Source organism: Gymnoscopelus microlampas, assembly GCF_963454915.1.
Source record: "Gymnoscopelus microlampas genome assembly, chromosome: 14".
Classification (NCBI taxonomy): domain Eukaryota; kingdom Metazoa; phylum Chordata; class Actinopteri; order Myctophiformes; family Myctophidae; genus Gymnoscopelus; species Gymnoscopelus microlampas.
The window spans coordinates 44,468,323-44,482,326 of NC_139951.1; the positions used below are offsets into that span (position 1 = coordinate 44,468,323).

A 14,004-nucleotide genomic window follows, 5' to 3' on the forward strand; every position below is an offset into this window, starting at 1 on the left:
ACCGTGTCGGCACAATTCCACGAAATTTATTTGGACATATTTATAAGACATGGCAGTGTGTTTTGATGCGTTCCTGTCTGTCGTCTCTCTCTCTCTCTCTGCGTGTCAGATCGGCACGCCAGCCGAGATATGAGAGAGAGAGAAAAGTTCTCCACTTCACCAAGGTGATTTTTTGGAGTGTTCGGCTGAATACTGAGTAATAAAGGCGAGTGCTTTGCTTTGAATGAGACTTGTTTGTGGCATTGTGTTGTGATTCAGACTGTTTGCCGCTGCTGTAAAAACCTGATTTATCCCATTGAGACCGGGAACGCATCTGTGTGATTTTTAGATGTCTTCAGATCTAGGCCTACAAGCTCATTGTTTAAATATTTTAATATATATATTTTAAAGTGAACATTTTACTTCTGGGGTTTCTACAAATGTCTTCTAAATCCAAACAGTTTTTTGAAAAAAACTTATGTTGCTATTTGGTTTATCAGTGGTTCTCAAACTTTTTCATGTCTAGGACCTCCAAAATGTATGTATGTATTTGGGCCATGGACCCCCATTTGAAAATATTTTGTTCCAGGGACCCCCCAGAAGCAAAGATTTGAGTTAAAAATGTTCACTTAAAATATATATATATATAAGATTTGCACATATTTTCACGATTTTTCAAAACATAGCAGATCTACAAGCTCATATAGCGCGGCACTTGGTGCCACGCTATGAGCTTGTATATCTGCTATTTTTTAATGGCCAAAGTATAAAATAAATGGTTAAAGTGGTTACACAGATGCGTTCCCGGTTTCAATGGGTTATACCCAGTTGCTTGGACGGTGTCGCGCATCCAAAACAGTAGATGTACAAGCTCACAGCGAGGGTCACAGCTGTGACGAGCTGTGAGCTTGTACATCTACTGTTTTTTTAATACATCTGCTATTTTAGGATGCGCGACACAGCGCCCAAACCGAGTAAAAATCAGGCTTCTATCACAGCATGGGGGCTTAGGTAGGACTACAGCTGTAAAGCAACAGACGCCAGTTCCTGTAACAAGTGGAGGCTTTCCATTTGTTTTCTTTGTAGATGTGTCTCTGTAGAAATTGCACACATTACAGTTTTTCTTTTTTTCCTTCTTTTTTTACACCCTGTTATTCTCTTTCTCCTTCTATCGGGGACTCTATCTCTCCGACTCTATTTCACGCTAGCCCGTTCAATCCAGGAAAGCATCCCTGTCATTTTAGATGTATTTGGCTATTCAAAAATAGCAGATCGACAAGCTCATCGACAAGCTATGATCTTGTAGATCTGCTATTGTTTTTTTAAATCGTGAAAATGTGTACAAATCTTTGAATTTATATATTTTTAAAGCGAACATTTGAAACTCAAATCTTTGCTTCTAGGGGCTCCGGGAACACAATATTGTACAAATGTTCGCTTTAAAATATATATATATATTCAAAGATTGGCCGATTTTTCTACAATAGCAAATCTACAAGCTCATGCCTGTCGCGCCACCAGCTTGTAATTTGTATATCTGCTATTTTTGAATAGTCAAAGAAATAGGCTCTATGCACAGCAGCCATTTTGGAGAGAAATTGGGCCTCTTCTTACTTCCTTCACAGGTGTTACCAATGATACTAATGAAGGCTCTGTTTCATTCTGGTCAAACAGAGTCAGGGTGCTGCTATTGTGCATTTTAAAAGGTGTGTAACTCTGAGAGTGTACAAATGGAACCAAATGGACCCGTAAGGGTCCATTTGGTTCCATTTGTACACTCTCAGAGTTATGGGGGTCCTTCAAATCAAAAGTTTGAGAACCACCGTAAAAGCCTTCATTAGTATCATTGGCAAAACCTGTGAAGGAAGTAAGAAGAGGCCCAATTTCTCTCCAATATGGCTGCTGTGCATAGAGCCTATTGGAAATGACAGAGATGCGTTCCCGATTTGAATGGGCTAATCTGGAGAAAATGGAGGGAAAAAAGGGAATATAATGTGTTGAAAGTGCAGAGCGCTGCTGTGAGCTCGCTCGGGTGGCTTTGAAGCAAATAAAATGTGCACGTATGTTGAGGACAATATCAAGGAGATAGGTGGTAATGAGTCTGGACCAGACAATGTCTCACCCTCTTTTATCTTGGGTAATTGCTTCGTCCAACACAAAGTACCACCTGATCCCCTGGCAGAATCTTAAAAAGAAAAAGAAAAACGTAGCCCAGGAGGTTCGGAAAGTTTTACTTTCATCGCTTTGTCTCTTTCTCCGTCTGTCTGGGACTTTTTTATTTTTTTTAAACATTCTCTCTGGCCAACAAAGAACCTTTACTTTCCTTAGTTTCAAGGTCTGTCTTCTATCAGAGGGGTTCTCAAACTTTTCTTTTTCCATCCTAAGGAGCTGCTCTGGCTGCAGCTTTACATCAGCTGCAGAGTCCCATCCTGAGAGACTGGGAGGTCGGGGGTTAAATCCCCGGGCCAAAAGTCATACCTTCGAACGATCACTCGCGTCTCCCATATCTAGTCCAGGACCTGCTGAAGCCCAAAACAAATTGTGGCGTTGTTTGGAGTATGTCGCAGGCTTTAGGGTGGAGGGCTCCTTAATCCATTGAATCCGGGCACGCATCTGTCATTTTTCGATTTCTTTAGCTATTAAAAAATCACAAGTGGGCGGTGTGTGGTCATCACAACATGACTCACTTTAAAAAAAAGGATAAATGACTTTTTTTAAAGTCCATACTGCTATTCATAGGGCTGCACATGTGTCATGCGTTTCGCTAGCCAATCACAGTCCTGAATTTGCACAGTCAGCCAATCACATTACAGTTAGTGGTGATGACACTAGCTGTAATGTGATTGGCTGATATGAAAAAAGTATCGATTTGCATTAACAATGGAAGGGTTAGGGGGTACACAAATGTTTTGGTCGGTGTCCAAAACTCACTTATAGGGGGCGGCTACACCGCCCCACAAATAGCAGATATACAAGCTATAAATATGCATATGACCATATATGGGCATAGTGGTTGGATCTGTGGCTCTGGACAACCTGATCTCTGTATCTGTCAGTCCTTGTCCCTTTTATGCCCATACTTGGAGATCGCTGTTGTCATCAGTATATGCCCATATATGGTGCTGACTGATTTGTGTGTGGCTGATGCCATGACGACACATTGAGGTTAGACAACACATTCCATATTTGGGCGTAGCTGCATTGGAAACTCCTTATATGGTTATGGCTGAGTCAGAGTGACGTCAGAGGACCTCATTCTAATTGAATCACAAGATGACGTCATGTGACATCACAGTGTATATAGCCATATGTACACCGTGATGTCACACACGATGACATCCATAATATAATCGTAATCTGACGTCCTGATAGTAACACACAAGCCAGGACCCAGGGGGATCTGACGAGTTCATGGCTGCCAATCAGGGACCCAACGGGCCCAGCGCCCCTAGGTTTAAACTGGTGCTGTTGGGCGAGATGGCCGTGGGGAAATCCAGCCTGGCGATCTGCTTCGTCGGCGGCAAGTTCCACGAGTCACGGGACAGCACGATAGGAGCGGCCCGCTTGAGCCGCACAGTGTGCCTAGACGGAACCACGGTGAGTTTGGAGATCTGGGACACCGCGGGACAAGAGCGCTACCATAGCCTGGCCAACCTGTACTACCGAGGCGCCCAGGCCGCCATCGTGGTCTACGACATCACCAACAAGGCGTCCTTCGTGCGGGCCAAGAACTGGGTGGAGGAGCTGCGGACGAAAGCTAAAAACCCCGACATGGTCATCGCCCTGGCGGGCAGCAAGGCCGACCTGGCCGACGGGCAGAGAGCCGTCGACGCCCGGGACGCCCGGTCGTACGCGGACGACAACGGCCTGCTGTTCATGGAGACGTCGGCTAAGACGTCCGCGAACGTGGACGAGATCTTCACGGCCGTGGCCAAGAGATTACTGCCTCCTGAGAGCAGTGAGCAGAACCAGGGAGTGGACCTGGAAGCAGCTCCACCGGCCAAAGTCAAGACCCCGTGCTGCAGGACATAAACGCCCCGAGGCCTAAAAAGTTTTTAATTTCTGCCTTGAGTCGCACAGAGAAAAGAAAAGAAAAAATTAGAGATCGCCCACTGCTGCCGGTCGCTATCTATGTTTTTGACTGATATTTTTGTGTTTTAAAGCAGTGGTTTTCAACCCTTTTCATATTAAGGTCCATTATTTATTTGGCATTTGAGCCACGGACCACCGTTTGATGAGAATTAGCCTCTCAGACTCCAAGATTTGGAATATTTGAACAACAAGCAAACGTTGATCAAAATAAGAATTATTTAATTAAGTAATGCAGATGGACCCGCAAAGGTCCATTTGGTTTGATTTTACGCTCTCAAGAGTTAGAGATCTATCTGATAAGGGTCCATTTGGTTACCGACTCTTCCATCATTTAGCTGGGGCCACCTGGAACCGCCTCAAGGACCAGTGGTGGTCCCCGGACCACTGGTTCAGAACCACGGTTTTAAAGTGCTAAATCAAATTGAATCAATTTGACAAACTTATAGATAGAACATTTAAAAAAAATGCCGATCTACAAGCTTACAGTTGTGACGTGTTGTGAGCTTGTATTGCTATTTTTTGAAGAAAAAATGTATAAACCTTTGAAAAAGTTTGAGACAGAGACGCCAGGCTTAAAGTGGTTAAACTAAAAAGGACACATTGGCTGTATAATTGCAGATACCGATGTCATTAAGAAAGTCAAATAATGTCTCTAAAAAGAAGATGGGGTCTTATAAAGGTGTGGCCTCCATGGAGATCCATCATCTTAGACCTCACGTGCCCAGTCATAAATGGTAAATGGTGCATTCATATAGCGCTTCTATCCGAAGCGCTTTACATTGATTGTGCCATTAACCCATTCACACACACATTCATACACCAATGGCGGAGGAAACCATGCAAGGCACCAACCTGCTCATCGGGAGCAATTAGGGGTTCAGCGTCTTGTTCAAGGACACTTCGACACTAACTCTAGGGGAGCGCCCCAGCCCGGGATCGAACTGGGAACCTTGCGGTTTTCCAGTTCACTCTACCCGGCCACTCTACCCCTGAGCCACTGCCGCCCGCAGTCATGATGTATATGTCGTATCAGTCGGGCAGAAACCTTATATCTCCATATTTAAACGTTTTAGTTTGTTTCCATAAACTAATGCCCTACTTCACCATACAAGAAGCAGTTTTTTGACATAAGGTTTCCACTCGAGAGCGAGCTTAAGTCTGGCGTCTTTTTGTAGTCCGACGTCACTTCTGGGTCCAAGAGGCAACACGTCGGAACCCGTAAATCCTTTTACAATAGCCTCCTTTTTTCAGAAAGTTGTTCTGACGGGGCGCATAAATCACGGCTTAACAACTGTAGAATGATCCGGGCTTTCCAGCAAGGGCAGTTTGCGTATAATTATTTCCATATTATGTGTGTGCATTTCCTGCATTGTTTAAAATTGTATTAACTGAAGTCTAATCTGAAAGGTAAAAATATGAGCAGGTTGTAAGGGCCACAGCTCTGACCTATGGCCTCGGGTCCACAGCAAGAGGATATGCATGAGAGAAACAGAGAGTTTTGATTGATTAAATCCGATAAGAAGCTTGAGGGACAATGGTCACTGTCACAACACAGAGCTATGGCACTGTGTTGCCACTCTTAAGACAAAAGTCCAGTGAAAGGATTGACGAGCAGAAGATTAGAGGGTCTTGCAATGCTCAGAAGGGTATGAGGAGATCACTCACTGCTTGAGTAGGGAGACTTGGTAGGTGCTAGAGCGCAATAACTTGTGGGAAATTGATGTAACATCCATGGTAGGTTGCAAGTCACGACCTGTAGGAGGCGGCCTCCTTGGTGAAATCACTGAAACAGTATAAAACCCGGGGTTTTAGCAAGACAAGTCAGATTCGACATTTGGCTTGGGGATCTGACGAGTTCATGGCCGCATATCGGGGAGGAGCTATGCGACCCAACGGGCCCAGCGCACCTTGGTTTAAACTGGTGCTATTGGGCGAGACGGCCGTGGGGAAATCCAGCCTGGCGATCTGCTACGCCGGCGCCAAGTTCCACGAGTCGCGGGACAGCACGATAGGTGCGGCCTTTTTGAGCCGCACGGTGCAGTGCCTAGACGGCACCGCGGTGAGGCTGGAGATCTGGGACACCGCGGGACAAGAGCGCTTCCGCAGCCTGGCGAAACTGTACTACCGAGGCGCCCAGGCCGCCATCGTGGTCTACGACATCACCAACAAGGTGTCCTTTGCGCGGGCCATGTACTGGGTGGAGGAGCTGCGGAGGAAAGCTAATAACCCCAACATGGTCATCGCCCTGGCGGGCAGCAAGGCCGACCTGGCCGACGGGCAGAGAGCCGTCGACGCCCGGGACGCCCGGTCGTACGCGGACGACAACGGCCTGCTGTTCATGGAGACGTCGGCTAAGACGTCCGCGAACGTGGACGAGATCTTCACGGCCGTGGCCACGAGATTACTGCCTCCTGAGAGCAGTGAGGAGAACCGGGGAGTGGACCTGGAAGCAGCTCCACCGGCCAAAGTCAAGACCCCGTGCTGCAGGACATAAACCCCCCGAGGCCTAAAAAAGTTTGTTACTTCTGCCTTGAGTCGCACAGAGAAAAGAAAAGAAAAAAAGTAGAGATCCACTGCTGCCGGTCGCTATCGATGTATTTGACTGATATTTTTGTGTTTTAAAGCAGTGGTTTTCAACCCTTTTCATGTTACGGTCCATTATTTATTTGGCATTTGAGCCACGGACCACCGTTTGATGAGATTTAGCCTCTCAGACTCCAAGACTTGGAATATTTTGATAACAGGCAAACGTTGATCAAAATAACAATTATTTAATTAAGTAATGCAGATGTTTAACAATAATTTCACTCTTGAGAGCGTAAAATGAAACCAAATGGACCCGTAAGGGTCCATTTGGTTTCATTTTACGCTCTCAAGAGTTAAAGATTCTATCTAATAAGGGTCCATTTGGTTACCACCTGGAACCCCCTCAAGGACCACTGGTGGTCCCGGGACCACTGGTTGAGAACCACTGTTTTAAAGCGCTAAATTAAATTGAATCAATTTGACAAACGTATAGACAGTAAAAAAAATGCAGATCTACAAGCTTACAGCTGTGAGATATTGTGAGCTTGTATGTACATGGTATTTTGTGAAGAAAAAATGTATAAACCTTTGAAAAAGTTTGAGACAGAGACGCCAGTCTTAAAGTGGTTAAACTAAGGACAAATCAGCTGTATAATTGCAGTTACCAATGTCATTAAGAAAGTCAATGTCTGGTCAATATAATCAGCCAAACCAACATGGGTCTAACATGACCTAATGCCCTACTTCATCATACAAGAGTGTCACCCAAAAGTAGTGAAAGAAGCAGTTTTTTGACATAAGTTTTCCACCCGAGAGCGAGCTTATTCGGTTTTTAAGTCTGACGCCTTTTTGTAGTCCGCCGTCACTTCTGGGTCCAAGAGGCACCAAGTGCCGTCCACTCTTCATTGTAAAGAAACATGTCGGAACCCGTACATCTTTTTACAATAACCTCCTTTTTCAGAAAGTTGTTCTGACGGGGCACATACGTCACGCTTAACAACTGTAGAATGATCTGGGCTTTCCAGCAAGGGAAGTTTGCGTATAATTATGTGTGTATTTCCTGCATTAGTTAAAATTGTATTAACTGAAGTTTAATCTGAAAGGTAAAAATATGAGCCAGATTGTAAGGGCCACGTAGCTCTGACCTATGACCTCGGGTCCACAGCAAGAGGATATGCATGAGAGAAACAGGAGAGTTTTGATTGATTCAATCAGATAAGAAGCTTGAGGGACAATGGTCACTGTCAACAGCACAGAGCTTAAGACAAAAGGCCAATGAAATGATTGACGAGCAGAAGATTAGAGGGTCTTGCGATGCTCAGAAGGGTATGATCACTCACTGCTTGAGTAGGGAGACTTGGTAGGTGCTAGATCGCAATGCCTTGTGGGAAATTGATGTAACATCCAATGGTAGGTTGCAAGTCACGCCCTGTAGGAGGCGGCTTCCATGGTGAAACCACTGAAACAGTATAAAACCCGGGGTTTCAGCAAGACAAGTCAGAATCGACATTTGACTTGGGGATCTGACGAGTTCATGGCCGCACATCGGGGAGGAGCTATGCGACCTAGGAGCTGCAGCGCCCCTAAGTTTAAACTGGTGCTATTGGGCGAGATGGCCGTGGGGAAAACCAGCCTGGCGATCTGCTGCGCCGGCGGCAAGTTCCACGAGTCGCAGGACAGCACGGTAGGAGCGGCCCTCCTGAACCGCACGATGCGCCTAGACGGCACCACATTGAGGCTGGAGATCTGGGACACCACGGGACAAGAGCGCTACCACAGCATGATGAACCTGTACTACCGAGGCGCCCAGGCCGCCATCGTGGTCTACGACATCACCAACAAGGTGTCCTTCGCGCGGGCCAAGAACTGGGTGGAGGAGCTGCGCACGATAGCTAATAACCCCGACATGGTCATCGCCCTGTCGGGCAGCAAGGCCGACCTGGCCGACAAGAGAGCCGTCGACTTCCGGGACGCCCAGTCGTACGCGGACGACTACGGCCTGCTGTTCATGGAGACGTCGGCTAAGACGTCGGCGAACGTGGACGAGATCTTCACGGCCGTGGCCAAGAGATTGCTACCAGGTAGCGGGCAGAAGCGGGGAATGGATCTGGAAGCCACTCCACCGGCCAAAGTCAAGGCCCCGTGCTGCAGGACCTAAAAAGTGTTTAACTTCTGCCTTGAGTCACAGAAAAAAGTAGAGATCGCCCAATTCTACTGATTATCAATGTTTTTGACTGATATTTTTATGTTTTAAAGTGCAAAATCAAATTGAATCAATTTGACAAACTTATAGATAGACAATTAAACAAATAGCCAATCTACAAGCTTACAGTTGTGACGTGTTTTGATCTTGTATATATCTGCTATTTCTTTGAAGATAAAATAAATAAACCTTTGAAAAAGTTGAATATTTGCCTCCGAGATGTAGTGGAGTAAAAGTAAAAGAACTGAAAATTGGAAATACTCCAGTAAAGTAAAAATACCACAAAATGGTTTGCCTCAAAAGTACAGTACTTGAGTAAATGTACTTAGTTACTTTACACCACTGGTACTGTAGGTAGGTAGGTAGGTCGGTAGGTAGGTAGATGGATAGATAGATGGGTATCAAAGTGGCCTATAATGCATATCAAATAGGGGGTCCTTGAAATGAAAGGGGTTGAGAATGGCGGGTTTATAACACAAGTGTCAAATCCAGGTTAGTGCAGCATCACTGTCTGCAGAGCTGTGTAGAGGAAGCTGTCAAATGTCATGTCCGTATCACACTGGGGGAACGTCAAAGAAAGGATGGGATTGTACAGAATAGATCTTTTTGACTATTCTGTCACATTCTGACAAGATTTCCTGACAACTGATGCTCAGAATAGGGGCTGCAAACCCGTCCTCTCCCAGATGACAGGTGTGTATTATACGTAGCCTCTTGGGAGATCACAGTAAAACACATTTTTACTTTCCTTTTCTTTTATTTCTTCCTTTTTTCACATGAAAAAACTATAAAACATGACACTACGGTTTTTGCTCTGGCCTTGAAAGCTCTCAGGGAGTTCATGGTTTGTAAAAAGTCTTCTGAAAAATCTTCTGAAAATAGCCGATCTACAAGCTCACAATGCGTCACATCGCGACGCATTGTGAGCTTGTAGATCGGCTATTTTCAAATGGACGAAATGTATATAGGGCTGAAGTGGTTACTGTATGTTTTGTAATAATAAACAAAATCTATAAAGTAACCAGTAACTAAAGTTTTCAAATAAATGTAGTGGAGTAAAAGTACAATATTTGGATTCAAGATGTAGTGGAGTAGAAGTAAAAGTATTAGAAATTGGAAATACTCAAGTAAAGTACAAATACTGTACCTCAGAATTGTTAAGTAGAGTACTTAAGTACATGTTTTCTGGAGCTTTTCTGGAGCTCATTGATTGACTGACTGACTGACTTTAATCATTTTACGGGCAAGGCCACTTGGCCTTTGGTGTTCCTTTTGGAGGGTACAAAAGCCAAATGTAGGCAGGAAGGCCATGAAATAAAACATCCATGGAAATAAAAAAGGCCCGGAAGGCCAGACTTCATGGCCTCTATCAAAACCCTGCCCTGATACACACAATTCATAATAAAGGGGGGGGGGGGGGGGGGGGACTACTTTAAGTAATGCATTATGACCATTTTAAGCCAGACAGGTATACATAAGAGTTTCTAGAAATCATATAATAATCTCTTAAAAGCATCACACGGAACAAAGTAAACCAGCTTCAAACTATCCTGACATTTTGTTCAATTTGACATTTTGTTAGAGGATGATGGAGTCTCGGCATGTGTCTGGGCCTGTAGCCCTCAGGTGAATCATTTCCTCTGTTAGGTGCCCTCGTACTGCCTGCTCTTAATAGCGGTGATTTACGCCGACAAAAGTAAAGCGCTGCAAAAAGCTGCAAAAAAAAAAAGGAAAAAAAAGAAGATGAGCCCGCTTTCAGATCAGCACAGAATGTCAGGAAAACATGACGGGGTCTTTTAGGGGTAAATCAGACCGCTGCCATTTTTCTCTGCAACATTCTAATACTTAGAATACTTATACAAGTACAGATTGTAAGCTTTCAAAGGATGGGCATTTACATTTGACACGTTTGAACTTGTACCTTTCTGCACTTCTACGTCTTGAAGAAGATGATGCTTATTTGATGGTTGTTAAACCTGAAATCACGAAGTCTGGGATGTCTTCACATTTTGGCAAGTCAGGTGATGGGTGTGAAGTTACAATAGCGGGTCAAATCCTTCCCTTACCCCTCCTCTAACCGGCAGAAAAATAGGTGAACACCAGACCCATAGAGAGAGAGAGTTCTGTCACGCTTTAATCCTGCCACAAAGCGGGCCGCTATGGGCTGTAGTTCCAAACATTGGAACTTCATCATTGAGATCGAACGAGCATTTCCGTATTCCATTCTTACAATGGGAGTCGATGCTAGTGTCGTTGCTCTCATATTAGATTACGCTGGTGAACACTGGCCAGCAGAAACCGCAGATGTAAATGTTGGCTTCATTTGTTAACCCTTCATCCGTGTCATTTTAGATTTTAGCAGCATAATTATGTTTTTCAGAAAACTCTGGTTTAGAACAGCGGTTCTCAAAAATCTGCTATTTTTGAACGTGGCACTAAACATTTTCAGATGGGGGTCCGCGCCCAAATACATATCATTTTCGGGGTCCATTTTGAGAACTACTGACTTAGAAGGCATTTGCAGGTCTTAATGGGTTAATCTTAATATGCATCTCTGTTCCTGGGTGGGTATAATTAAACACAAAAAAAAAAAAAAACTTTGTTTACAAATTAATTTCAACTTTGTTAATGTGAAAAAGAAATAAAGAAAAACACACCCACGAAAAAACAAACAAACCCTGACCTATTTTTCTCATTAATTTTGTGCATTTGCAAAAGTCTTTAGGCCTACAGGAGGAACTTTTGCTGGGCCTTAAAAAGCTGTTACTACGTCACAGTGTCAACCTCTTCTGGCTCGTCACATTTTTTAATTGTAAACTGGAGAAAGTTATTTTTTCTGACATGACAGCTGACACTGCAGGGAGGTACAGAGGTTACAAACAACGTTCAACAAACATCTCAAACTCTGCGATCAAGCCACCTCGTTTGCGGATGCAATGCTGGCAGAAATTCGGGGCAACCTCATTTGGCAAAGAAAGCTGAATGATTCACAGAGGTCAGAAGCCAAGGGCATTTTTTAGAGCTTATACTGACCATAATTACACAGCCTCGGTTTTGCTTCTCGCTCCATTTCTTATTTAGCTATTGATTAGAATACAACTGTGCATAATAAGTCGGGGTATTTGCATGCTACGGCGTTTCGAATACAAATCCACAGACCTAGACCTTATGCTACCATATCCCCCCCCCCTCCTTCCCGCTACTGTACTGTTTATATCAGCTATAGCGTTGTGGTGCTAACGCACGCAGCTTCATTATTATTGAATACAGTGTGTGCGCTGTGAGAGGCTCCTGTTACCTTGGGACTGTAATCAGGGCTGACATGAGGTGAGCTAGCATGCCTCTCATCCACAATCTCTCTAAGTGTTGCAGCGCGGCGTTTGAGATGCAGCCCATAGGCCCCGTCCCCGCCTGACATACATCTCGGGTTTTAAGACGCCACGCGGCGCCCATGATTGACGACCCTCAAACCTCGCTCTGGAAAGAGAGGCGAGGTCCCCCGGTGGACAGACGAGGATCACAAATCTCTCTCTCTCTCTCCTTCTCTCTCTGTCTCTCTCTCAACATTTAACCAATTAAACCCCAGCATCAGTATTGTGCAGAAAGCTTCCGCAGAAAATATCAGATCGACAAGCTCACGACGCGGCGCGTTGTGGGACTTGACTATAGCTATTTTCTGCCAAAGCTTTCCCCCACAATAACAGAAAACAGTAAACTCACTAGTATAGATCCCTGAGGAACTCTGCTTAACCATATAGGGTTTAAGTGGTTAAACATGTGTTGCCACATGCCCTTTATTTGTCTCCGTGTTTTCCTCCTGTTTAAATCCCAGCGCCCGTGTTCTGGGGGCGAATATAGATGATCTACAAGCTCACAATGTGTTTTATGAGTTACGTCTATTTTCGGCAAAGAGATTTCTTTTAGAGGGAGAGAAAAAAAAAGAGAAGAGGACTAATAGAGAGCCCTGGAGGACCCCGGTCAACTAAGATAGGCTACAGGGTTTAATCACTTGAGTATCACTATTCTGGGGTGAACACTAAGTGAACATTACAGCTCTACAAGCTTACGTTGTTGGGACACATTGAGAGCTTGTAGGCTTCTGATTGGTGTTTTTGCTGAGGAGATTTGATGTAGAGGGAAAAAAGTATAGAGCTACGGAGCTGCTGGAGCACGATTATGATTACATAATCAGCCAATCTGTGATCACACGCCCCCCCCCCCCCCCCCCCACACACACACACACACACACACACACACACACACACACACACACACACACACACACACACACACACACACACACACACACACACACACACACACACACACACACTAGTAGCTTCTGTTCCAACGGCCAAGAGTCTGGGTGTTGTCCTGGACAATCGTCAGGGGCAATTTAAGCCCCACATTGCAGCCGCCACTCGCTCCTGAAGATTTACACTTTATGACATCTGAAGGATCAGACCCTTCCTCACCCAGGAGACTGACTGTCCAGCTCCTCATCCAGGCCTCAAGTCATCTCAAAGCTTGACTATACTGTAACTCCCTCCTTTATACTGGCCTCCCGGCATGCTCACTTAAGCCCCTCCAAATGGTCCAGAAAGCCTGCAGCATGCCTGGTCTTCAACAAGCCAAAATTGTCATGTTTTCCCCCCCTCTTTCCTGCTCCCTCCATTGGCTCCTGGTTGCTGCCCACACTGAGTACAGAATGTTCTCAATGGAAAAGTGCCTGCCCTCCACCACCACAGAGGTTGTGGGTTCGAATCCACCATGGTGCATCAGGCGAGCGTCGACACAAACACAATTGGCCTGTGTTCGGGGGAGGGAAGCCGGACGGGGAGATTGAAAATTGTCACTGCACGTAAATTGGGGGAAGAAAAAACACTGATGTTGGCCTACAAGTCAACTAAAGGTATGGCACCCGCATTATACCTTGAAGGCCTGACGCAACCCTACGACCGCTCCCACTCACTTAATGTACATCAGCTAACACACGAATGCTGCACAAGCCTTCCCTAAAACATCATCTTGACAACACTCCACACATCCTAGACTCTTCTCCCAAACTGTGGAATAAACTTCCTGTTGCAGTCAGAACTGCAGACTCACTTCTAATATTCCTGTAGCTGCCACAAGTTCAACAGATGTCCACGCATCATACAGATGTCTTTTCTGGGATTTATTCCAAACTCCTTCAAACAGAC

General features: G+C 45.0%; 3 protein-coding genes across 3 annotated transcripts; all 3 read left to right on the plus strand.

The window, feature by feature from the left end:
• Positions 1–3,390: 3,390 nt before the first annotated feature.
• On the plus strand, positions 3,391–4,011 carry LOC311060238 (ras-related protein Rab-5A-like; the record flags this gene model as incomplete). The annotated part of the gene is made up of 1 exon (XM_084078370.1): positions 3,391–4,011. One exon carries the CDS (start codon positions 3,391–3,393, stop codon positions 4,009–4,011), a length of 621 nt encoding a protein of 206 aa, XP_083934496.1.
• A 1,918-nt stretch (positions 4,012–5,929) lies between these two features.
• Positions 5,930–6,565, plus strand: LOC311060239 (ras-related protein Rab-5C-like; the record flags this gene model as incomplete). Its single annotated transcript, XM_084078371.1, has 1 exon — positions 5,930–6,565. The coding sequence occupies one exon, from the start codon at positions 5,930–5,932 to the stop codon at positions 6,563–6,565; it is 636 nt and encodes a 211-aa protein (XP_083934497.1).
• A 1,566-nt stretch (positions 6,566–8,131) lies between these two features.
• Positions 8,132–8,755, plus strand: LOC311060240 (ras-related protein Rab-5A-like; the record flags this gene model as incomplete). The annotated part of the gene is made up of 1 exon (XM_084078372.1): positions 8,132–8,755. One exon carries the CDS (start codon positions 8,132–8,134, stop codon positions 8,753–8,755), a length of 624 nt encoding a protein of 207 aa, XP_083934498.1.
• Positions 8,756–14,004: the final 5,249 nt, after the last annotated feature.